At 43.8% G+C, this 26,071-nt stretch overlaps 1 protein-coding gene across 1 annotated transcript in view; it reads right to left on the bottom strand.

Moving 5' to 3' along the window:
- Positions 1–26,071, bottom strand: part of LOC139400755 (insulin-like growth factor 1 receptor) — a 159,598-nt gene that overhangs the window by 7,065 nt on the left and 126,462 nt on the right. Inside the window, exons 7-20 of the mRNA XM_071145437.1 lie at positions 23,191–23,317; positions 22,612–22,847; positions 20,784–20,951; positions 19,918–20,125; positions 14,674–14,945; positions 14,366–14,508; positions 14,087–14,252; positions 13,845–13,947; positions 13,549–13,619; positions 13,208–13,437; positions 12,427–12,531; positions 12,028–12,187; positions 11,647–11,776; positions 1,704–1,838 (exon numbers count right to left, since the gene is read on the bottom strand). Of these exons, the coding sequence (XP_071001538.1) occupies positions 1,704–1,838; positions 11,647–11,776; positions 12,028–12,187; positions 12,427–12,531; positions 13,208–13,437; positions 13,549–13,619; positions 13,845–13,947; positions 14,087–14,252; positions 14,366–14,508; positions 14,674–14,945; positions 19,918–20,125; positions 20,784–20,951; positions 22,612–22,847; positions 23,191–23,317 (2,254 nt within the window). The remainder of the gene's footprint in view (positions 1–1,703; positions 1,839–11,646; positions 11,777–12,027; positions 12,188–12,426; positions 12,532–13,207; positions 13,438–13,548; positions 13,620–13,844; positions 13,948–14,086; positions 14,253–14,365; positions 14,509–14,673; positions 14,946–19,917; positions 20,126–20,783; positions 20,952–22,611; positions 22,848–23,190; positions 23,318–26,071) is intronic.

Genomic DNA, 26,071 nt, shown 5'->3' with positions numbered 1-26,071 from the left:
ACGACACCATTCAGTATACATCTGGCCCTTCTTTGGACACGGTGCTAACAAACCTCCAAACGAGCTTCAATGCCATAGAACACTCCTACCGTGACCTCCAACTGCTTTTAAATGTTAGTAAAACTAAGTGCATACTCTTCAACCGATTGCTGTCTGCACCCTCCCGCCCGACGAGCATCACTACTCTAGACGGTTCTGACGTAGAATATGTGGACAACTACAAATACCTAGGTGTCTGGTTAGACTGTAAACTCTTCTTCCAGACTCACATTAAGTATCTCCAATCTAAAATTAAATCTAGAATCGGTTTCCTATTTCGCAACAAAGCCTCCTTCACTCATGCTGCCAAACATACCCTCGTAAAACTGACGATCCTACCGATCCTTTACAAAATAGCCTCTAACACTCCACTCAGCAAACTGGATGTAGTCTATCACAGTGCCATCCGTTTTGTCACCAAAGCCCCATATACTACCCACCATTGCGACCGATATATTCTTGTTGGCTGGCCCTCACTACATATTCGTCGCCAAACCCACTGGCTCCAGGTCATCTATAAGTCTTTGCTAGGTAAAGCCCCCCCTTATCTCAGCTCACTGGTCACCATAGCAACACCCACCCATAGCACGCGCTCCAGCAGGTATATTTCACTGGTCATCTCCAAAGCCAACCTTCCCTTTGGCCGCCTTTCCTTCCAGTTCTCTGCTGCCAATGACTGGAACAAATTGCATAAATCACTGAAGCTGGAGTCATATCTCCCTCTCTAACTTTAAGCATCAGCTGTCAGAGCAGCTTACTGATCACTGTACCTGTACACAGCCCATCTGTAAATAGCCCATCCAACTACCTCAGCCCTATATTGCTCTTTTGCCCCCCAGTATTTCTACTTGGACATCATCATCTGCACATCTAACACTCCAGTGTTAATGCTAAATTGTATTTACTTCACCACTATGGCCTATTTATTGCCTTACCTATCTACTCTTCTACATTTTCACACACTGTTTATACATTTTTCTATTGTGTTATTGACTGTACGTTTATTTATGTGTAACTCTGTGTTGTTGTTTTTGTCGCACTGCTTTGCTTTATCTTGGCCAGGTCGCCGTTGTTGATGAGAAAATGAGAACTTGTAAATGAGAACTTGTTCTCAACTGGCCTACCTGGTTAAATAAAGGTTCAATTGAATAAAGGTTCCCTTGCTAAATCTGCCAATATTTCCCTTGCGGCTACTATTTAGAGTTGAGGGGCCAAATGTGCATACTATATCATGAGAGCCATATGCCAGTGGGGAGCCAAGCGAAGGCCTGACTGGTGACATTTACATCACAGGTTAAATGGAGCACAGTGACATCATGGCCCACATGCTCAGCTGGTGTTATGGGAGCTCCCTCCTCAGCAGTAAGCCGAGGTCCATAGAAGGGATGCCACGGCCCGTGTGTGAAAAATGCCGCTCATTCCTGATTAGTGAGGGTTCTGTCATTTTTAAAATATTTTTCCCCCCCTTTATTTAACAATGACAGTGAGCTGGTACTAGAGGACAATATCTTCAGAAAATGCACCTAAGGAATAAGCCTAACAGTGGAACAGACAATAGGAAAAACACCACATATTGAAAGATGTGGCTAAGACTGTCATTGAGAAATTCTCCTGCGTCTGACTCAGTCCCAGAGTGACATTGAAAGAAAGAGCAGGGGACTCACAGCATGTCAGGACAGTTGTCAGGCTTGTCCAGGAGTCCTCCCTCCATGACGAAACGCAGCACCTGCTCGTTGGACATGCCCTGATACGGCTGCTCAGACAAGGTAGAAATCTCCCACAGCACCACCCCAAATGACCTGCAGGGGGAGACAGAGAGGAGACAGGTATATTATAAACAACACAAATTTAAAATGTCAAGTTTTATTAGTTGTATATATAGGATAGACATGGTATACATTGTCCAGTGAAATGCTTACTTGCAGGCTCTTTCTTGAAAATGCAACAACAATAACAAATAATACAAGATAAGAATACGAACATAAAGTAAATGGCTCAGTAGAATATATACATATTTGTAAAGTATAATACAGGAAAGCACTATTTATTGTCCAATATCTACCCGTTTTGGGGATGGGGGAGATTGGGGGGCAAGTGTTTAAATTGTGCAGTATTTAGCAATAATAATAATAGTCTGGTAGCAGCACGTGATGTGACGTGCGTGCGTACATGCATGTGTCTGTGTGGGAGTTTGCATGAGTGAGTGCATGTGAGCTAAGCTAAGGTGCGGAGAGTCAGTGCAGGTGGTCAGTCCAGTTCAAGTGTGGCTGGGGTGTGTGGGGTCCTTGATGATGCTGCTGGCCTTCCTCGGGCACAGCTTCAAGTAGATGTCCTGGACGGGTGGGAGCATGGTCCCGGTGATGTACTGGGCCATCTTCACCAGGGCCTTGCGGTCATAGACCGAGCAATTCCCATACCAGGCTGTGATGCAAAGGGTCAGGACGCTCTCGATTGTGCAGTGGTAGTATTTGGAGAGGACCAGGGCTAGTATGCTGAATTTCTTTAGCCGCCCTTAGGAAGTAGACACGCTGTTCTTATCTTAATTGTTTTATTTAAACTTTAGTTATCTGTTGCACCCTCTTGACAAGAATGGTGGTGTTGTTGGTCCATCTCAAGTCCTCGGTGATGTGGACGCCGAGGAACTTAAAACTGCTGACTCTCTCTACTGCAGTCCAATTGATGTGGATCATGGTATGTTCCCCCTGCTTCCTGAAGTCAACAATCAACATATTTTATTTAGCTGTTGTTGAGGTAGAAGTTGTTGTCCTGGCAGCAAAATGCCAGTTCACTTATCTCCTTCCTATAGGCGAACTCGTCATTGTGGGGTTATCAGGCCTACATCTCTGGTGTTACCAGTAAACTTGATGGAGTTGGAGTCGTGCAAAGCCATGCAGTTGTGGGTGAACAGGGAGTACAGCAGAGGGCTGAGGACACACCCCTGGGGGTCCCCTGTGTTACGAGTCAGTGTGGAGAAGGTGTTGTTTCCAATCCACATAGCCTGTGTAGACCACCGTCAGGAAGTCCGGGATCCAGTTGCAGACAGTGGTTTCCAGTCCCAGGGCTCTGAGCTTGGTGTCGACCTTGGAGGGAAGAATAGTGTTGAATGCTGAACTCTAGTCAATGAACAGCATTTTCACATACTGTAGGTGTTCCTCTTGTCCAGGCCTAGTGAAAAGCGATGGAAATGGCATCTTCCATCATCAGCAGCAGGACCATGCAGGGTAATACAGGCAAAACCATCCATACACAGGGCCCAGCAGGGCATGTAAATAACCTCTGGCAGCGCTTTACAAGGATGGTGCTGCATTGTGTAATGTTGAGTAGGACTGTTCTCTAACAGTGCGAAGCAGATTGTGCAAAGAACAGAAGAAACGTTTATTCATAAATTCATGCTACATATATTAATCAAATAAGGACAAATGTAAATGTTTGTGTAATTTTGCCTTATCCATATTTTATCCATACAATGAGCCTGTATACTACCTAGAGACCACTAAGGAACTGCAACAGAAAACAAAACTTAAATCTAAGCTTGACACAAAATAACTCATCATTACCAATGATTATTTGTTAGCTCTCTTAAGCCATATTTCCCCCACTGTTGTGGGATCTAAAGGCGGCTAAATGCTCCACTCTGTTGATCGACGTGCGTGCATGCACGTGGGTGGAGTCGTTTTTTGGGCAGCAGACTGTTTTCGTTGCGTTTCTCCCAGAGAGAAAGTCCACCTTGTGTAGTGTAAATCCACTAGGGGCTTGGGGAGCCAGAGAAGCTTACCAAGCAAGAGGGGCCGAGGAACTCTTTTTGACTAGCTAGCGATGACATTTGAACTTCCGGATCCGGTGTTATATGCCTGTTTACAAATGCTAGCTACATGTCAGGCTAGTCTGGTGTTCTATGCTTTATGACACAATTTTTTAGCCACAGAAGCAAACATGTCTCTTTGTAACGAGTGCACTGAGAGTCGGGAAGCAAGTACAGGGTGTGTGTTTTTAATAAATAAACACGAAACACAAACAACACACCGACATGAAACAGAGTCAATAACACCTGAGGAAAGAACCAAGTGACAGATGTAGGGAAGATAATCAAGGAGGTGATGGAGTCCAGGTGAGGGTCATGAGGCGCTGGTGCGCTTGACGATGGTGACAGGTGAGGCGGGAGAGGGAGTATACATGACACTTATTTAATTGAAATTGCTAGAGCTTGAACTGCTACTATTGCTAAGGAGGTGAAGAACACAAAGACTGAGAAAATGTGTCCACTGAACACTACAAGAGGGAACGATGGAGAATGCACGTCTCTTGTCCAACATTGACGAGGAAAGACATGTTCAATACATTCGGATGCCGGTTGACAGATTTTACGACTTGCTTCAGCGGCTTGCCCCTCACATCTCGCACGAAAGAACTCACAGCTTACCCGTAAGTGCTGCAGAAAGGCTGTCTGTGACCATTTGGTTTTTGCCGAGTGGCAGCACACAGCAAAGGGGACACCAGCTTCCTGGAGCCAAGAAACATGTCAGCAGAATGGCTATAGACATGTTCAACAACCTCAAGGAGTACTTCCTCACACCAGCAGGTCAAGTGTCTTTCCAAGATGCTGCTATTACACATGCTATTACACTACAGTAATTGTTGGTGTGGTTTGGAAAACATAAGCACACATACATTCTCTTCTTCTGGTTGATGACTGTTTGTTTCATGTTGTGAGCTACACAATTTGATTTTGCTGTTTGGATTTAGGAGTTTTCTTATTCACACTTTACAAATCACAATAAAGAGTACTATCACGTCGTCCTTGTTCTCGTTTTACCTAACCTTGTGTTATGTGAAGTGGCCTTTCAATGAGAACTTTCCTGCTATGGTAAATGGGTGAGAAAGGCCATCCAGCTGGAGATAAAAGGTCTAGGCCTTCCAGACATTAACCTCATCTACATAACACAAGTTTGTACATGGTCTTGTGTAGTGGCCTTTCAATGGAGACCTTCCTGCTTTGGTACATGGGTGTGTCCAAATGTGGACAACAAGGATAGACCCCCGCCCCCAAGACATTAACCTCATCTACATAGCTCATGTACAACGCAGTGCAAGTTTACTGAGTGAATGATTCAAAACTGTAATATTTTCTGCCACAAGTACAAATAACCAGACAAATACATTTGTAAGCCTTTTAGATATGCATTTACTATCACAAGAGGAAAATAGTGCAATGTAAAACAATGCAATATACAGGTGAAAAGTGTGATGAAAGGGGAAATAAAAGAAAAAAAAACAAAGTAAACACCTGTAACATGTGAATGAGGAAATACAGTGCAATCAGAACGTATTCAGACCCCTTCCTTATTCCTTACCCTTATTCTAAAATTGTTTACATTTCATTTTTTTCCTCATCAATCTACACACAATACCCCACAATGACAAAGCGAAAACAGGTTTTTAGACATTTTTGCAAATGTATTAAAAATAAAAACAGAAATACCTTATTTACATAAGTATTCAGAACCTATGCTATGAGACTTGAAATTGAGTTCAGGAACATCCTGTTTCCATTGATCATCCTTGAGATGTTTCTTTAACTTGATTGGTGTCCACCTGTGGTAAATTCAATTGATTGGAAATTATTTGGAAAGGCACACACCTGTCTATATAAGGTCCCACAGTTGACTGTGCATGTCAGAGCAAAAACCAAACGATGAGGTTGAAGGAATTGTCCGTAGAGTGCCGAGACAGGATTGTGTCGAGGCACAGATCTGGGGAAGAGTACAAAAACATTTCTGCAGCATTGAAGGTCCCGAAGAACACAGTTGGCTCCATCATTCTTAAATGGATGAAGTTTGGAACCACCAAGACTCTTCCTAGAGCTGGCCGTCACTCTGACAGAGCTCCAGAGTTCCTCTGTGGAGATGGGAGAACTTTCCAGAAGGACAATCATCTATGCAGCACTCCACCAATCAGGCCTTTATGGTGGAATGGCCAGACGGAAGCCACTCCTCAGTAAAAAGGCACATGACAGCTCACTTGGAGTTTACCATAAGGCACCTAAAGGGCTCTCAGACCATGAGAAACAAGATTCTCTGGTCTGATGAAACTAAGATCGAACTCTTTGAATGCCAAGCGTCACGTCTGGAGGAAACCTGGCACCATCCCTATGGTGAAGATATGCTGGTGGCAGCATCATGCTGTGGGCATGTTTTTCAGTGGCAGGGACTGGGAGACTAGTCAGGATCAAGGGAAATATGAACCGAGCAAAGTACAGAGAGATCCTTGATGAAAACCTGCTCCAGAGCGCTCAGGACCTTAGACTGGGGCGAAGGTTCACCTTCCAACAGGACAATGTAGGAGTGGCTTTGGAAACAAGTCTCTGAATGTCCTGTAGTGGCCCAGCCAGAGGTCAGACTTGAACCCGATCAAACATCTCTGGAGAGACCTGAAAATAGCTGTGCAGCGACGCTCCCCATCCAACCTGACAGAGCTTGAGAGGATCTGCAGAGAAGAATGGGAGAATCTCCCCAAATACATGTGTGCCAAGCTTGTAGCGTCATACGCAAGAAGAATCAAGGCTGTAATCACTTCTAAAGATGCTTAAACAAAGTACTGAGTAAAGGGTCTGAATACTTATGTAAATGTGATATCATTATTTTTAACAAATTTGCAAAAATGTATAAAAACCTGTTTTTGCTTTGTCATTATGAGGTATTGTGTGTAGATTGATGAGGGGGGGGGGGGGGGGATTAAAAGCAAAGGGGTCTGAACACTTCCGAAAGCACTGCAAGTAAAAGAAACATGCACCAAAAAAAATCTAGGAAATTACCCACGGCCTTAACGTATGAATAAGTTAAAAAAACACAACAACATATTTTTTGGGGTGAGACAAATGGGAGACTGATCAGCAGGAATAGACCATCCATGGTACCATGACGTTGTAGACGGCCTTTGCTGGACACCGCTGCTGTTTCTGTAACTCCTGCTGCTGTTTCTTTAAGTCATCTACCCGCTGCATAATGTCAGTGTCCAAAGGATCCTCAGTTGCCTTCCTCTTCCGGTCATTGGATCTGTGTCGGGGAGATGGGGTAGAGGTTGATGGAGGTACAGGGAAGAGAAAAGGGTGCGCCTGGACGGTGGGTTGGGTGTTGGTGAGAAGGCATGATGAACCACCTGTAGATCGGCCCTCAGGGCTCAGCTCCGTCTCTGGACTGTCCAAAACCCCACTCCCTCCAACACCAACAAGAAGATGGCGAATGTATTAGAATACAATGTAAGCAATCTTAAAACATCTCCATTGGCTCCTTTGAGTTAAAATGTTTACCCCAAATAACTGATTTCATCAACATCTCAATCTACTTAACACAACACACTGTCTGTTTTCTGATGTTTGAACTAGCCTGCTATTCATTATGATAACACAGGCACGGAATATTTCCCACTCACAATTTCTCACATCCAGAAAATAACTGATTTCACATGTTCTAACTATGTCTGCTAAACATAAGGTCACAAACACACACACTGACTATACAAAAGGACTCGGTTGCATGACGAGTACATACCGTTTCTGGCATATTTGTGTCTGTCTGACGATGTCTCCCGTGAACACGAAGCCAATCCAGTTGTCTGAAAATCGGTAGGGGACACACCAGAGGCAGCCCCACTCCTCGTCTCCTTCACCCTTTTCAGATTGTGAACATACCGGTCCCAAATCTTTCTCCATGAAAGAGTGCAAAACTCACCTCACACTTCCCCTCAGTCTTCTCAAGGAATAGTATGTCGGGTCTCAATTTCCAGGTAGGAAAAAACTGCGTTGAATGCTGGAGCGCATTACAAGAACCGCCCATTTTGTGATGAAAAACAACATTTCTCCATCGGCCCTGTTTGTGCATTATGTGTAGACAGCATCATCGTGACTTTGTCAGTCAGCTTGTTCTCAATAAATCAAAATCATTGTTAAGTGTTCCTGTATCAATATGGACTTTTAAAAACCCACACATAATTCCACCTATAGTAATTTGATGAACAGGACATTTATTTGAATCTAGGTTTCTCTGGAGGCGTAATAACAAGTTATCCTTACCACCAGAGGTTGGATGGGGACCTGTATCAGCGATTGTGACCAGACAGACAGATCATCTGCAGAGATATAGCTCCCCATGTACTAAGTTTGTACTTTTCTATATCACGTATCAAATGACTGCACAAAAGGAGAAGGACCTTCTTTTTGTGCATATAAAACTCATATAAATACTTGATAGAACTGCAATTACAGAACTCAGATAGACTTTTCTCTGTAGATTCAGAGTGTATTTGAATCCAGAATACTCTGGAGACATAATATTAAGTTCTACATATCATCAGAGGGTGAAGGGTGACCTGTATTAGTGATTTTGAGCAGATAAATATATCACCTGCGGAGATAGAGCACCTTATATACTCACCTATGGTTATTACTGTTTGTAATTAGGTATGACTGTGTACAGAATCAAAATGACCTTACATATATGCTTAGTTGCAGTCAAAACAACTCATATAAAGTCTGTCAGTGGTAGGAATACTTGATAGAACTAGAGTAAAGAAATCACCTACCCTCCGAATGTACACATAGTGCTGTATTGGTGTGTATTCTCCGAATAATAGTTATTCTCCAGGAAATGTTACATAAATAGCAGAAATCCTATAGTATATGTTAGATGTGCAACTTGTTATGGTACTTTGGTTGCTATAACATTTGGTTTAACGTGACATTGAGGATTTGGGCATGCTTTTTGAAGCATCCTGCCATAGGCCTTACCACGGCCTTACCACTCCCATTGTTTCACTAGCAGCGATGCAAATGCTATCTGTGAGGTAAATACAGTGCCTTGCGAAAGTATTCGGCCCCCTTGAACTTTGCGACCTTTTGCCACATTTCAGGCTTCAAACATAAAGATATAAAACTGTATTTTTTTGTGAAGAATCAACAACAAGTGGGACACAATCATGAAGTGGAACGACATTTATTGGATATTTAAAACCTTTTTAACAAATCAAAAACTGAAAAATTGGGCGTGCAAAATTATTCAGCCCCTTTACTTTCAGTGCAGCAAACTCTCTCCAGAAGTTCAGTGAGGATCTCTGAATGATCCAATGTTGACCTAAATGACTAATGATGATAAATACAATCCACCTGAGTGTAATCAAGTCTCCGTATAAATGCACCTGCACTGTGATAGTCTCAGAGGTCCGTTAAAAGCGCAGAGAGCATCATGAAGAATAAGGAACACACCAGGCAGGTCTGAGATACTGTTGTGAAGAAGTTTAAAGCCGGATTTGGATACAAAAAGATTTCCCAAGCTTTAAACATCCCAAGGAGCACTGTGCAAGCGATAATATTGAAATGGAAGGAGTATCAGACCACTGCAAATCTACCAAGACCTGGCCGTCCCTCTAAACTTTCAGCTCATACAAGGAGAAGACTGATCAGAGATGCAGCCAAGAGGCCCATGATCACTCTGGATGAACTGCAGAGATCTAAAGCTGAGGTGGGAGACTCTGTCCATAGGACAACAATCAGTCGTATATTGCACAAATCTGGCCTTTATGGAAGAGTGGCAAGAAGAAAGCCATTTCTTAAAGATATCCATAAAAAGTGTCGTTTAAAGTTTGCCACAAGCCACCTGGGAGACACACCAAACATGTGGAAGAAGGTGCTCTGGTCAGATGAAACCAAAATTGAACTTTTTGGCAACAATGCAAAACGTTATGTTTGGCGTAAAAGCAACACAGCTCATCACCCTGAACACACCATCCCCACTGTCAAACATGGTGGTGGCAGCATCATGGTTTGGGCCTGCTTTTCTTCAGCAGGGACAGGGAAGATGGTTAAAATTGATGGGAAGATGGATGGAGCCAAATACAGGACCATTCTGGAAGAAAACCTGATGGAGTCTGCAAAAGACCTGAGACTGGGACGGAGATTTGTCTTCCAACAAGACAATGATCCAAAACATAAAGCAAAATCTACAATGGAATGGTTCAAAAATAAACATATCCAGGTGTTAGAATGGCCAAGTCAAAGTCCAGACCTGAATCCAATCGAGAATCTGTGGAAAGAAATGAAAACTGCTGTTCACAAATGCTCTCCATCCAACCTCACTGAGCTCGAGCTGTTTTGCAAGGAGGAATGGGAAAAAATGTCAGTCTCTCGATGTGCAAAACTGATAGAGACATACCCCAAGCGACTTACAGCTGTAATCGCAGCAAAAGGTGGCGCTACAAAGTATTAACTTAAGGGGGCTGAATAATTTTGCACGCCCAATTTTTCAGTTTTTGATTTGTTAAAAAAGTTTGAAATATCCAATAAATGTCGTTCCACTTCATGATTGTGTCCCACTTGTTGTTGATTCTTCACAAAAAAATACAGTTTTATATCTTTATGTTTGAAGCCTGAAATGTGGCAAAAGGTCGCAAAGTTCAAGGGGGCCGAATACTTTCGCAAGGCACTGTAAATAATTAAAACTATGCCATATTTTTGTTCATTGTCTCTCATGATCAATGGATGAATCAAATTAAGAATACTTCAAATGTTGGTGTACCACCCCTTAAATGGGAGTCGATTTGACCAAATATGACAAAATTTGTATTTACTTCAAAATTCTAAGAACTAAATTATACTTCAACCAAATTATGGTAAATCAGCTTTTTAGTACAAATGTGGATTGTACTTCTAAAAAAAAGCTGCATATTATTTAAGGGAAAATATATATATTTTTGTTTTACAGAATATTCAAATTATTGCTAGAATAACAATCTGTTTTGACTATTTTGTTAAATTTCAGATACACATTATTTACATGACTAATAATGTTTTAATAAAAAATATGTTGATATTTTGCTATGATTGTTGCTTTTTCCAATAGTTTCTTCTTTGGGTCAAAATGACCCCAGTGAGTAATCCATGTATATAAAAGATGTTGGTAGTATGAGGGTTAAAAAAGCCTTTTATTACATTGACTTGTATCTAATTGGCTGAAACAGGAGTGTGTTGAAAGACACTTTTTTTTAGATAAACAAGAAAAGACACCTACTGGTAATTTCATAGGAGCCCAGAATAAGTTCCCACAATGCTTGTTTTCATCTGCGTGACTTCAAAGACAAAGATAGGGAATGGGACGTGGAGGTGAATTTCTGTTGGCACTCTAAACCATCATTTGAAAACATCTGGAGGAGTTTAAGTGTGCTTGTAGGGACAGACCCGTGGGACACTTTCGATTGGGAAACAAAAACTAAGGAGCTAGGAAACAGCTAGAGTTCTCTAAAGCAACCCATTCCAGAGAGAGAACTGGAAGGAGCTTTGATCTGCTGTTCTAAACTCACTATGTTCCTGAAAGCACAGAGGAACTGGACTAAACAGGAACTACTTTTCACTGCCAAAATGTACTGTACCTACTAACTATAATAGCATCCAGATGAATTCCTAACTTCCTTAGGACATGGACTGTGTGTGTGAAGTGATAGGCCTGTTTTCCCCACGCTAGTCCCGGAGAGAGCATGCAATATTCTAGCACACATACAGCTAGTGTACTGCGCAGGTCTGTGTATGCGCGTGTGTGTGAGTCAGAGGCGAGGAGCTCTTACCAGACATCAGAGTTTGTGGTGAACACTCCGTCTTTCAGCGACTCTGGGGACATCCAGCGGACTGGCAGAAGGCCCTTCCCTCCTTTCCGATAGTAATCCGTCTCGTAGATGTCTCGCGTCATGCCAAAGTCTGAGAAGAAGAGAAGAGAATTTTGAGTGGCCACTAAATATCCCACTAATGTGAGGGAGTGGATGCTCATGAGGCCTAATCCATTCCTCACCTCTCCTTCTCTTCTGTCCATTTACATCTGCAAGCTATTCCTCTCCCTCAAGCACTCAGTGATCTCAAAATACTTACTTTGGAGTACAGCAGAGCAGAGGGAGTTTAGCATTAAACAAACAGGGGGAAGTAGTAGTAATACTGTATTTTAAGGCACTCACCCCCAATCTTGACGGTGAAGTCCTCCGCCACCATGCAGTTCCTGGCAGCCAGGTCTCTGTGGACGAACTTGTTGGCGTTGAGGTATGCCATGCCGTCCGCAATCTCCCCTGCCATCTGGATCATCTTCTTCAGCGGGGGCAGAACCTGGCTGGATGTGTTCTGTGGCAAAGAGGCAAAGACGTGAGCACAAGCAGGCCATTCAGTCTATCCCTCCAACCTCCTTCTCCCTGCTGTCTGCAGCACTGAACCATGGCCAGGGCACACCACACAATGTGAGAGACCAACTGATGGAGGTGTGTGTGTGTGCCGTATTAATAGATGATTAATGCACTGACACACAGACTTGAGTTCTGTGAGAGACTATGTTATAAAGAGCAGGAGGGGTAATGTACACATACCTCTTTACGGAGCGAGCGCAGGTGACTCTTCAGGTCTCCACGGGTCATCAGCTCCATTATCACCAAGGTGGGCTGTCCCTGAGAGACCACGCCCAGCAGACGCACCTACACCAATCACAACACAACACCGAGAGGGTATCAGGGTAGATGAGCACAAACAACATTGGTGTAGTATTCCTTCTGAAACTTTTGGGAAAGAAACAGATATCTAAGTGCTAATATTCACTAAGTGACTGAAGTGATGTGGAATGTTCTTGCTTTTGAAACTACTCTGGCTCCTTTTAACTAAAACGACTGTGGAGCTTTGAGGAAAGCAGAAAAAAAACTCCTCCTTGCCTCTAAATTATTCAAATTGAGCTTAATAATTAAGTGTTCGGCTTTTAATCACCCAGACATGCTAAAAGGTTGTAACAGAGTTTTTCCAAGGGGGAAATCCTTAACATTTCCGTTTATCTGAATTAATGAGGATTCGGCTGTGATAGAGCACAAAGGTCTCGATCACACAGTTACAGCTGGCCTCAGGTTATACTGCAGCTCCCTGTGCCCTCCAGCTAATTATACTGCAGCTCCCTGTGCCCTGGGTAGTTTGCCCTGGCTTTGACCTCTGACCTCATCAGCCAGCCAGGTGTCTCCGACCCTATGCAGCGGTCTCTGCCTGGGGCCCTTTGTTTCTAACCTTGAAATTGTGAACCTTGTGAAATTGAAGCAATAATCTCATCACTCAAAGCTAGTGTTTCTGAGCCAATGTCCCTGATGTTAACTGGTGTTTTGTCTGTCTCACCACGTGGTGACAGTTGAACTCCTTCATGACGGAAGCCTCATTGAGGAACTCTATCCTCTCCCTCATGCTGGCTGACTCGTTGACCGTCTTGATGGCCACGCGCGTCTCTGGGTCGTCTTTAACCACGCCCTTAGCGAGGCCCTCGTACACCATGCCAAAGGAACCCTGGCCCAACTCCTTGTGCATGGTGATCTTTTCCCTGGCCACCTCCCACTCATCTGGAACATACACTGAACATAGGAGTAGAGGACAGTCAGAGACAGACACAAAACACCATCACCCGAGGAGAGTCTGATATTTTGCATTTATAATGACACTGTAGGTGTTCAGATGGTTCTTACTCTCAGCAGCACTGAAGTACTCAGGGTTGACAGAAGCATAGAGGACACCATTCCCCAGCCTGTCACTGTTCCTGTGGACACAAACACATCTGTGTGAGCCAGTGGAGGCAGCTTCGGCAACAGATAAATGGGATCGTTCATTCAGCAGAAAAGCTGACAATCTTATGAACTGCCTAAGGCAGGAAAATGATCACAATAGCACTATTATATTATTAAACTGATTAATATCGCACAAGTCAAACATTTTGTTACAGAGACACAGTTGTTTGTTATAGTGATCATTCAGCTCCTCTTACCTTTTTTTGTTGATAAAAAAGAGTGCAGTAATGAGGCTGGCGATAAGAATTATCACTATGATGGGGATGATGATGACCAGATAGAACGTGATGTCGTAGTCCCCTGCAACAAGATGATAACAGAACAACTATTCAAATCTGACCAATGAGAAAAGGAGGATTTAACAGAAATATAATTTCTGGGCATAAAAATCATCCATATAAAAGGCATTTTAATGAGGAAATGCACGTGTTCTCCATACGTGTGCGTGGGGTTACGTAAAAGGACACTGGCTCAGTCCAGGACCCGTTTCCTGCCAGGGAGGTGGCGCGCACGCGGGCAGAGTAGTTCCCAGAGCCTAGGTTGGTCAGACGAGCTCCTTTGTGCACTCTGTAGTGCTGGCGTGACACACACTCATGTTTCTCAGGCTGGAAAACACACACACACAGACAAAGTGTCAACCTGATGTCTGATGGCCACAGTGGGTTGAGGGGTTGAGGCACTGCAGAACTCCCAGGGGCCCTGGCCCATACAGACTCACCTCGGTGCCTTGGCGAAACTTAATCTCATACATTAGGATGAGACCGTTGGGGTTGACAGGCTCCGGCCACCTCAGCAGCACCGACCCCTCCACCTTCTCATCCCTCTCCTGATTCACCGTGCCTGGCATGTCATCCGCTTTGTCTGATGGGCAGAGACACAGACACTAAATATCAGATGGCTTCCTACACATAAGCCATTTCCAAAAAGGAACAATAACGCTATGCAGATGGCCATGGTCAAGGTGTTGTTGTTGAAGCATTTGTGTTTAGTGTTGTCTGTGTCTGTGTGTGTGTGTGACTGCCTCACCTGCAGGTTTGGTCCTGGAGAAGACGAAGGCTCCAGCGCTGCAGCGACGGACCTCCTGGTTACAGGCGTGGATGTCGATGCGGTAGACAGTGAAGGGCTGTAGGTTGGTGATCTCTATAAACTCTGTCTTGCTCCGGTCCTCCATGAAGGGGAACTCCCTCTCGGGGGATTCTCCGTCTGTCCCATTACCCTCCAGGCCTGTGGTGTTGCCACCCCGCGACAAGGTGCTGTTAGCCACCCCAAATAGATCCCTACGCCGCCGGTCTGGGGGCCTGAAGGACAAAGGGGGTTGCATAAAGAAATTCTAGAGAGAGAGACCCACTGACTCACTGTAGCAGAAAAGGCACATGTGTGGCAAAGGATAAGCGACAAAGGTTGAGGAGAAGGAGGAGTGAAGAAGATGTGTGGGCTTTCAGCTTCTCTGGAACGGAGCTGAGGCACAGTTAAAGAGGAGAGAGGGGAATATCAAGTCAGCCAGCCATACAGTAATATAGTGGTTCTCAACTGGTTTTGCCTCGGGATCCAAATTGAACGAGGTTGTCTCCGTCGCGACCTAATATTCATATTGCGAAATATAAAAATGGAAAACTATTTTTAATGCTATATTTTATAGTAAATGTAGTAATTATATGACAAGGGAACAACATTCCCACCTCTTTCATTGTCAATAATGAAATCATTCCCATGTTCTTGATGAAGAATGTCAATAAACAATAAGTTGGTTTGAGAGGACAAAATCAACCAAAATAGTGCTGCTAATAGCTCTATATTGAAAATTCTGTGATAGAATTTAAAAAATCTAAGATGAAATTCTAATTATTAAGTTCATTATCATTTCTACACACTTCTTGCTGTTTTTTATTTTTTAACTCTGCAACCCAAAACCTCCCGGGCGCAACCCACCAGTTGAGAATCGCTGCAGTAATATACTCTGGAACGCCATACTGTACATACAGTATACTGTAGCCTTCATACCGAGCCCACATGATGTCATTGACACTAGTCACACTGAGCAAAAGCATCCCCTTCAACCTCACTGGACAGGGTGGGGTCCTCTACAGGAATATAATATGGGAATAAGAAGTAGTAATAAGTACTATCAAGCAGTAAAATGACAATTTCCAGTGGGATACAACTTAACTGAGAGTAGAGTACATTATGTTGAAGTGGCCTGGTTGTATTTGTTGTTGCAGTGTGTCTGTCCAGCTGCAGTGGTCTGCTCCCTGTGGAGCAGTGTGGTGTGATGAGGTCAGAGAGGTGGGACAGAGGTGCAGAGAGAGCACACATCCACACACTGTCAGCACCCTGCCTGTCTACTCTGTTAGCCTACATGTCCTCATCCACAGGACAAATGTACTTTTCAAGGGAAAGTTATGGGAGAATAATGACCACCTGTTTGAAGCATAGAGAGGCGTTTTTTTGCATGATACTAAAATAAGGCAAATAAAGCAATAAACACGAAATCAAATGGTACATTCCGTCAAAAAGAGCAAACAAGAGAACCTGCAACAGGACTGCAGCCCTCTTTCATGGAGTGATGGAGATGGTTGTAAACACAATGATGAGGATGACGGTGTGAGCCACAGAAGCTGGAGAGCCGGCCGGCTGCAAGTGGATCCTGGCTGGAGCCACTGACAACATGCAGGCAGTGGTAGCAGTAGCAGATCACCAGACACTACTAGGTGGGGCCACTGGGACTCCACAACACACGGGGCGCTGTGCCGATACCGAGAGGAGCAGACCTTACCTAGAGTCACCTTTAGGAGACGTGTAACGACTGGCTCTCTCTGGGTCTCTGAAAGAATTCAACAGTCAGCCACAGGCGGCTGGTGGCACCTTAATTGGGGAGGACGAGCTCATAGTAATGGCTGAAACAGAATAAATGGAATGGTATCGAACTAATCAAACACATGATTCCCATGTGTTTGAAACCATTCCGAGATCTGTCCATTCCAGCCATTATTATGAGCTGTCCTCCCCTCAGCAGCCTCCTGTGCAGTCAGACCACAGTGCAGTCAACTGAGGTAAGGAAAATACAGGACTGTCTGACAGTGGTGGGATGTGCTGTGTATATGTTGGCTTAAACAACAATGAATCCAGAACATATTTAGATTCATAGGGTGTTTACAGTACACATGAACAAGACAAAGTAAATATGTAAAGAGTCTTTAAGGAGAGATAAATTCATTAGTGAATAAAAGTGACTTATGGATGAGTGTGTCTGAAAGGACTCCTGAGTATCTCTCTCTAACTCCACCTAACAGTACAGGCCAGCAGGGTTCACTCAGGAATACAAGAGAATGTGGTTTATGCTTTATTTTACATTCCAACATCTAGACCTTCAAAAATACTGTACAAAGCCAATGTTCTCTCAGAACTATTCCACAAAAGAAATGACTAATATGAGTGGGTGACAAAAGACCTTGAGACTGACCGGGCACCCACGGGAAAAAAGTATTTACGGTGAGTGGAAAAACACAAACAGGCACAGACAGGCACACAGATCTGTGGGAAGAAAACAGAAGCCATCGCACACCTCTGTCAACATTCCATCCTGAAAGTTTTAACTGCTCCAGCAAAGTCCACGGTGCACAGCACTCCAAAACGATCAGTTACGATTAACGATACACAACTGCACTGAGGACTGGCAGAGCTTTAATGAACATCTTGTATAAGAGACAAGTGCATGGAAGGGAGCACGAGACAGCCTGCCATTGAAGACTGGGTCGCCCCAAGATGAATGAGAGGGGTGATGGGTAGACGCCCCCTTGTGCCAATTTGCCCAGGAGAGGGGACAGATGGCTGGGTTGCCAGAGAGCTACAAGGCAGAGCAGAGCAGAGTAAAGCAGACCTGTCCTCAAATGAACTTTAGACAGAGGACTGATACTGAAGCGTGACCTTCTAACCAGGCGCTGCTGACTGCAGCTGGTGTACTCCCTCCCCAGCTCCCCTCCTAAAAAAATACCTCCCTCTTTCTCACCTTTACGCTGTACGAGGGATCCTAAGAGAGACATGACTGCACTCTCTGTCTGGAGCCAGAACAGCGTGATTTAGCGGTACTCTTTTACCACAGCAGCTGAATATAGCAGCCTCTCATGCCAGTGAAAAGAGAGGCCAGAGAAAGGACACTTTTTTCGACTTAATGATCATATACAATATGAAAGCACAGCTGTGATGGCGAGTGCTCTCTGAAGGACATACAGGGTGATAACCAGATGGTAAGGGCAGTGCCAACTGCCATCAAGAGGATAAACACAGGAACCTTCGCGGTACTTCTCAATGTCCTTCTGTGTGTCCTTGGACAAGGACATTGAGAAGTACATCATGAGTTAGGTGATGTCATGGTTGCAACAACCCAATCAGCTGATGTCCACTCAGTGAATCTGAAAGGTTGTCACCCATCCCTGTCCCCTGATTACTCTCGTCTACTTCTCCAGCCAGTCAGTCTGTCTTGCTGAATGGTGTTCACTGGTCTGGCCAGCTTTAAGGGGATCTTCCCTTTCTCTCCTCATTCATTTGAATTCCAGATGGCTTCTCTGTACATTTCCTGGCAGCAGGTCACTCCGAACCATGCCGCGGACAAAGAGAGCATGTGAGGGAAGGAGGGCGACAGAATGGAAAACATTTCCTCTCTCTCTGTTTCTGTTTCCCCCTCCCTTTCGCCTTCTCTGTTAACCCTGGACTTCTGAGAAAAACAATTGCACTCATTCAGAGGCACTTCCCTAGAGTGTTTTGTGATAATGCTGGCTCTGTTGTGGTGGAGTACCTGTGCATACACAAGCATAGTCCTTAGCGGCAGGCCAGAGACCTGGCACTCCTCGGTTTCCTAGACAACTATAACAAATCAACAAGAGAGTGAAAGAAAACAATTAGTAACAATACTGCCCTACCAAGCAAAAAGGCAGTAACTGCTCACTTGGACGAAAATTAGTTAGTCATTTGTGCTACATTAAATACATGCTTAATCATGTGGACAAGTATCCTGCCTCTATTGTGTTTTGGAGAAAATGGGGGTCATGTTAACAGTAACTGCACTCGGTTACTGTGAAACCAAGGTTAATAAAAGCCATTTTTCTCAGTTCCACAATATGAGCAGTTACTGCCTTTTTGCTTGGTAGGGCAGAATAGTGGTCTTGTTTTATTGTTTGTTTTAATACTGTGAAAGAGAGCATCACAGAGGCGAAGGAAAGGGCGTCATAACATTACATAAATGCATGAGCTCAGTCCAGCAGGTGATGAAGAGCATACTGTACTAAGCAGGCTGGCGTCAGGGCAAGATATAAACACTGGAATGTATCAAGCACCAGAGAAGTCTATGGAGGTTAACAAGTGCATTAGAATTTGTTTTCCATTCAATTTGTTTTGCGATGAAATGGTACTAATTCAGTGAATACTCAAACCTGTACCCTGAATACACTGAGTATACAAACGCAGTATCGCTCATGCACTCATTCACCTCACACACACAGACACACACAGGGCCTGATCTGCCATCTGGTATGGAGAAACAAGTGGCCTGAGTTTACCCTGAAAAATGATCAATTTCAAAACACAGTGAGTACATCTGTGTGTGTATGACATAGAGTGAATGTGTGTGTGGGAAGGGGTTGGAGTCTTTGAAACTGTAAAGCATCCGTAGCCATGAGAAGGTAAAATTATAACACAACACAGATGTCGTTCCCCATTCTGGCAAACAAAAGGCTAACGGGCTGAAAGGGTGCAGTCAGCCCAGCGAGCAGAGCGCAGCGCAGGCCCTTCAGACTCATTAATCAGATCCCTCTCCCTGGGTTTGTTTGTGCTGCCTAAATTACAGCCTGCTAGGCCTTAATATCCGCCACCGCCGTCGTCATGGCGATGGAAAAGCCACAAGTGCCGTAAGCAGGCATTGAATTCCTGCTCCCCATGTTTCTCACCGTCAGGCAGGGTCCTCTGACACAGCTACAGCCCAGCAGCCCTACACCCTCCCTCCAAACCCTCATGATGTTTAGATCCTGTCAGTCCCAGTCTCAGGGCTGGGTAATTACAGCACCACTGCCTCCTGATCCTGAATCTCTCTCTGGGCTATTAAAGCAAACAGGACCCAGACTGTGAGCTCAGCTCTTTGATAATAATCGACAAAGTCTCAGAGAAGGGTTTGGTCCAAAAGCTGTAATCAAATGGGGGAGGTTATAGCCAGCGCTTTACAACCACTCTGTTGAATGATCTCTCACCATAGAGAAAGACTACCTGCTGCCTGGCACCTACCTGGGGGTGAAGATGGAGTTGTGCAGGAAGTTCTCAAAGACTTTGCGGTAGGATGCGTCATCTATCTCTGCCTTCAGGTCCTCCTTGGTCTTGGGGCAGGGGCAGCAGGGGCCCTTGTCCCCCCCAGACAGGTCAGGCTTGGTGGGCTTGGTGTCATCCTCCATGTCTGCCAACCCCGTGGCTGAGATTCTAATGGGGATCTTCAGCTCTTTTGTTGAGAGTTGGAGGGGAACAGGACCCGTTAGCAAATGACAGCATTCACCAAAGAAAGCACAAATGAAAAGGGATTAGGTGGTGTTGTGAGGGAAATCTTATGTTTGTGTATCAAATCAATGCTACTTTTCTAATAACTAATTAGCTGGGTTAATGCAGGTAACTGACTGATCGTGTATGGAGGAATCCTCACTATCACTGATAAGCAACTTGGCAGTACACCCAGAATATTGCTATGAGAACAACCAAGGTATCTCAGTTTTAAGGTCTCAACTTGGAGATTGAAAGCCTTGTGAGGTATTGGTCAGTCACATGTGCGAGCCACCAGTAATGATGAATTAATAATGCTAAATCATGCATATATAACTTGTCTGTGTATAGCGGTATATAAGACAACTGCTGGGAATGATCCAGCGGAGTTTCTGATAGACCTGTACGTTGTGCAGAATTTGTTGTAAACCTCTCCAGCTTGCTGATAATAAAGAGTGATTCATTTAAGATTGACTTCAGGTGTCCCTGGTGTTGAATTTCCACCAGAGTATACAGAGCATTATAATACTAGAGGAGGAGAGATACCTACAGTTTGGACTCCATAATGCACAAAGATGAAAAGTAGACAAGGGAAGAGAAAGAGGAGGAGTTGGAATGCTGACCTTTGGAGCAGTAGTTGTGTTGGTACAGCTCCTTGTCTTCAGCTTGCTGCTGCCAGCGGATCAGGTAAAAAGTGAGATTGCCGTTAGGGTTGAGGGGAGGTGACCATTTCACCACCAGCTTGGAGGACGAGTTGGAATACGCCCGGGTATCCATTGGCATAGACGGCTCTGTGACAAAAACACACAAATGTTGAAATGCTGTGAGTGGTGTTTACTACACTGAACCAAAATATAAACACAACATGCAACAATTACAAAGATTTTACTGACTTACAGTTCGTATGAGGAAATCAGTCAATTGAGATGAAATCATTAGGCCCTAATCTATGGATTTCACACGACTGGGAATACAGATATGCATCTGTTGGTTACCTTAAAAAAAGGTATGGGTGTGGCTCAGAAAACCAGTCAGTATCTGGTGTGACCACCATTTGCATCATGCAGTTGATTGTGGCCTGTGGAATGTTGTCCCACTCCTCTTCAATGGCTGTGCGAAGTTGCTGGATATTGGCAGGAACTGGAACACGCTGTCGTACACGTCGATCCGGAGCATCCTAAACATGCTCAATGGGTGACATGTCTGGTGAGTATCAAGGCCATGGAAGATCTGGGAGATTTTCAGCTTGCGGAATGGGGCGTGTATTATCATGCTGAAACATAAGGTGATGGCGGCGGATGAATGGCAAGACAAGGCCTCAGGATCTGGTCACGGTATCTCTGTGCATTCAAATTGCCAACGATAAAATGCAATTGTGTTTGTTGTTCATTGCTTATACCTGCCAATACCATAACACAACTCCACCGCTACCATGGGGCACTCTGTTCACAACATTGAAATCAGCAAACCGCTCGCCCACACGACGCCATACACGCTGTCTGCCATCTGCCCAGTACAGTGTAAACAGGGATTCATTGGTGAAGAGCACACGTCTCCAGTGTGCCAGTGACTATCAAAGGTGAGAATTTGCCCACTGAAGTCAGTTACGACGCTGAACTGCATTCAAGTCAAGACCCTGGTGAGGACAATGAGCACGCAGAAGAGCTTCCCAGAGATGGTTTTTGACAGTTTGTGCAGAAATTCTTTGGTTGTGCAAACCCACCGTTTCATCAGCTGTCCGTGTGACTGGTCTCAGACGATCCCGCAGGTGAAGAAGCCAGATGTGGAGGTCCTGAGCTGGCGTGGTTACACGTGGTCTGTGGTTGTGAGGCCGGTTGAATGCACTGCCAAATTCTCAAAAACGACGTTGGAGGTGGCTTATGGTAGTGAAATGAACACTAAATTCATTGGCAACAGCTCTGATGGACATTCCTGCAGTCAGCATGCCAATTGCGTGCTCCTTCAAAACTTGCGACATCTGTGACATTGTGTTGTGTGACAAAACTGAACATTTTATAGTGTCCTTTTATTGTCCATAGCACAAGGTGCACCTGTGTAATTATCATGCTGTTTAATCAGCTTCTTGATATGCCACACCTGTCAGTTGGATGGATTATCTTGGCAAAGAAATGTTCACAAACAGGGATATAAACAAAATTGTGCACAACATTTGAAAGAAATAAGCTTTTCGTGCATATTATAGAATATTTCTGGGAGCTTTTATTTGACATGTTGTGTTTATATATATTTTTGTTCAGTGTATAAAGTTTTAAATGTATTGTTTTCATGAAGCTTAAAATAAGAGTGATACATTTCCTTATTGAAAGTTCTGATAAGAAGTGTTTCAGTTTATCTTGGGTGAAAACATGTTCATGGCTGAGGCGACCTGATGCTGTGTACAGTAGCTGTACTGTAGTCTGGTCTGTGTACAGCAGCTGTACAGTGTCTTACCTGAGGGGCTGGTGCGTATATAGACCACGTCACTCTTGGCTCCAGGGATGTGTTTGTCCTCCACCACCAGGGTGATGGCCTTGACAAAGATGGCGTACTGGGTCCAGGGCTTCAGTGGGGACAGCAGCACACCAGGGTCTATCTCTTTGTCTTGCGGTAGGTCCACGTCAACCATGTTCCAACTGTTGGAGCCACACCCATCCTGGCCATCAAACTCTGTGATGTTCTGGTGCGGTCTGGATTGCATGGTTAAGACACCTTATGTCAATTTAGTACAGCAACTCTGAATCCACAAACACAGCAGATAATGTCCTGTCTACAAGTATAAGTATTTGGGGCAGCAGGTAGCCTAGTGGTTAGCGCGTTGGGCCAGTAACCGAAAGGTTGCTAAATCGAATTCCCGAGCTGACAAGGTAAAAATCTGTTGTTCTGAACAAGGCAGTTAACCTACTGTTCCTAGGCCATCATTGTGAATAAGAATGTGTTCTTAACTGACTTGCCTAGTTAAATAAAAAACATAAAAAATAAAGGCTCTACGCAGTACAATAGGGAATGGTATATCTCCATGAGAATACTTACGCTTCCTTGTAGTAGACGATGAAGCTGATGAGGTCTCTGTAGTCTGGTGGTCGGTAGCGCTCCCAAGTCAGCTTGATCCGGTTACTCATCGTGCTGTTGGACTTGAACTTCAGGATATGACTCTCACCTACAAACACAAACCACACCTTAGATCAGTAGTTCCCAAACTGGTGTGTGGTAGTCCCCCCGACCCTGCCAAAAAGGAATTCTGTCTGGCTTTCAACTTACTCTTGAAAGATGTAGCTAATAGTAGAATGCGTAAGATGCTATTTCCCTCATTAAAATGCAAATCAATTTATAACATTTTTGACATGCGTTTTTCTAGATTTTTTTGTTGTTATTCTGTCTCTCACTGTTCAAATAAACCTACCATTAAAATTTTTGACTGATAATTTATTTGTCAGTGGGCAAACGTACAAAATCAGCAGGGGATCAAATACTTTTTTCCCTCACTGTATATATTTTGTAAATATACAGTACCAGTCATAAGTTTGGACACACCTACTCATTCAAGGTTTTTTCTTTACATCAAAACTATGAAATAACACATATGGAATCATGTAGTGACCAAAAAAAGTGTTAAACAAATCAAAATATATTTTATTTTTGAGATTCTTCAAAGCCACCCCTTGCCTTGATGGCAGCTTTGCACAATCTTGGCATTCTCTCAACCAGCTTCATGAGGTAGTCACCTGGAATGCATTTCAATTAACAGTTGTGCCTTGTTAAAAGTTAATTTGTGGAATTTCTTTCCTTAAAGCGTTTGAGCTAATCAGTTGTGTTGTGACAAGGTAGGGTGGGTACACAGAAGATAGCCATATCTGGTAAAAGACCAAGTCCATATTATGGCAAGAATAGCTCAAATAAGCAAAGCGAAACAACAGTCCAGCATTGCTTTAAGATATGAAGGTCAGTCAATACGGAAAATGTCAGTGCTGTCTCAAAAACCATCAAGCACTGTGATGAAACTGGCTCTCATGAGGACCGCCACAGGAATGGAAGACCCAGAGATTATTTCACTTATAATTCACTGTATCACAATTCCAGTGGGTCAGAAGTTTACATACACTAAGTTGACTGTGCCTTTAGATAGCTTGGAAAATTTCAGAAAATGATGTCATGGCTTTAGAAACTTCTGATAGGCTAATTGACATCATTTGAGTCAATTGGAGGTGTCCCTGTGGATGTATTTCAAGGCCTACCTTCAAACTCAGTGCCTTTTTGCTTAACATCATGGGAAAATAAAAATAAATCAGCTAAGAAATTATAGACCTCCACAAGTCTGGTTCATCCTTGGGAGCAATTTCCAAACGCCTGAAGATACCACGTTCATCTGTACAAACAATAGTACGCAAGTATAAACACCACGCAACTGTCATACCGCTCAGGAAGGAGACGCATTCTGTCTCCTAGAGATGAACGAACTTTGGTGCGAAAAGTGCAAATCAATCCCAGAACAGCAGCAAAATACCTTGTGAAGATGCGGGAGGAAACAGGTACAAAATGATCTATATCCACAGTAAAACAAGTCCTATATCGCTCAGCAAGGTAGAAGCCACTGCTCCAAAACTGCCATAAAAAAAACGGTTTGCAAATAAATTCATTAAAAATGTGATTTTCTGGATTTTTTTTTCTCATTTTGTCTGTCATAGTTGAAGTGTACCTATGATGAAAATTACAGGCCTCTCTCATCTTTTAAGTGGGAGAACTAGCACAATTGGTGGCTGACTAAATACTTTTTTGCCCCACTGTATGTATATATATATATATACAGTGCCTTGCGAAAGTATTCGGCCCCCTTGAACTTTGCGACCTTTTGCCACATTTCAGGCTTCAAACATAAAGATATAAAACTGTATTTTTTTGTGAAGAATCAACAACAAGTGGGACACAATCATGAAGTGGAACGACATTTATTGGATATTTCAAACTTTTTTAACAAATCAAAAACTGAAAAATTGGGCGTGCAAAATTATTCAGCCCCCTTAAGTTAATACTTTGTAGCGCCACCTTTTGCTGCGATTACAGCTGTAAGTCGCTTGGGGTATGTCTCTATCAGTTTTGCACATCGAGAGACTGACATTTTTTCCCATTCCTCCTTGCAAAACAGCTCGAGCTCAGTGAGGTTGGATGGAGAGCATTTGTGAACAGCAGTTTTCAGTTCTTTCCACAGATTCTCGATTGGATTCAGGTCTGGACTTTGACTTGGCCATTCTAACACCTGGATATGTTTATTTTTGAACCATTCCATTGTAGATTTTGCTTTATGTTTTGGATCATTGTCTTGTTGGAAGACAAATCTCCGTCCCAGTCTCAGGTCTTTTGCAGACTCCATCAGGTTTTCTTCCAGAATGGTCCTGTATTTGGCTCCATCCATCTTCCCATCAATTTTAACCATCTTCCCTGTCCCTGCTGAAGAAAAGCAGGCCCAAACCATGATGCTGCCACCACCATGTTTGACAGTGGGGATGGTGTGTTCAGCTGTGTTGCTTTTACGCCAAACATAACGTTTTGCATTGTTGCCAAAAAGTTCAATTTTGGTTTCATCTGACCAGAGCACCTTCTTCCACATGTTTGGTGTGTCTCCCAGGTGGCTTGTGGCAAACTTTAAACAACACTTTTTATGGATATCTTTAATAAGAAATGGCTTTCTTCTTGCCACTCTTCCATAAAGGCCAGATTTGTGCAATATACGACTGATTGTTGTCCTATGGACAGAGTCTCCCACCTCAGCTGTAGATCTCTGCAGTTCATCCAGAGTGATCATGGGCCTCTTGGCTGCATCTCTGATCAGTCCTCCTTGTATGAGCTGAAAGTTTAGAGGGACGGCCAGGTCTTGGTAGATTTGCAGTGGTCTGATACTCCTTCCATTTCAATATTA

The sequence above is a fragment of the Oncorhynchus clarkii genome, chromosome 1 (genome assembly GCF_045791955.1).
Source record: "Oncorhynchus clarkii lewisi isolate Uvic-CL-2024 chromosome 1, UVic_Ocla_1.0, whole genome shotgun sequence".
Classification (NCBI taxonomy): domain Eukaryota; kingdom Metazoa; phylum Chordata; class Actinopteri; order Salmoniformes; family Salmonidae; genus Oncorhynchus; species Oncorhynchus clarkii.
The sequence above is the reverse complement of the archived record's forward strand: the minus strand, read 5'-3'. Positions and strand labels throughout refer to the sequence as shown.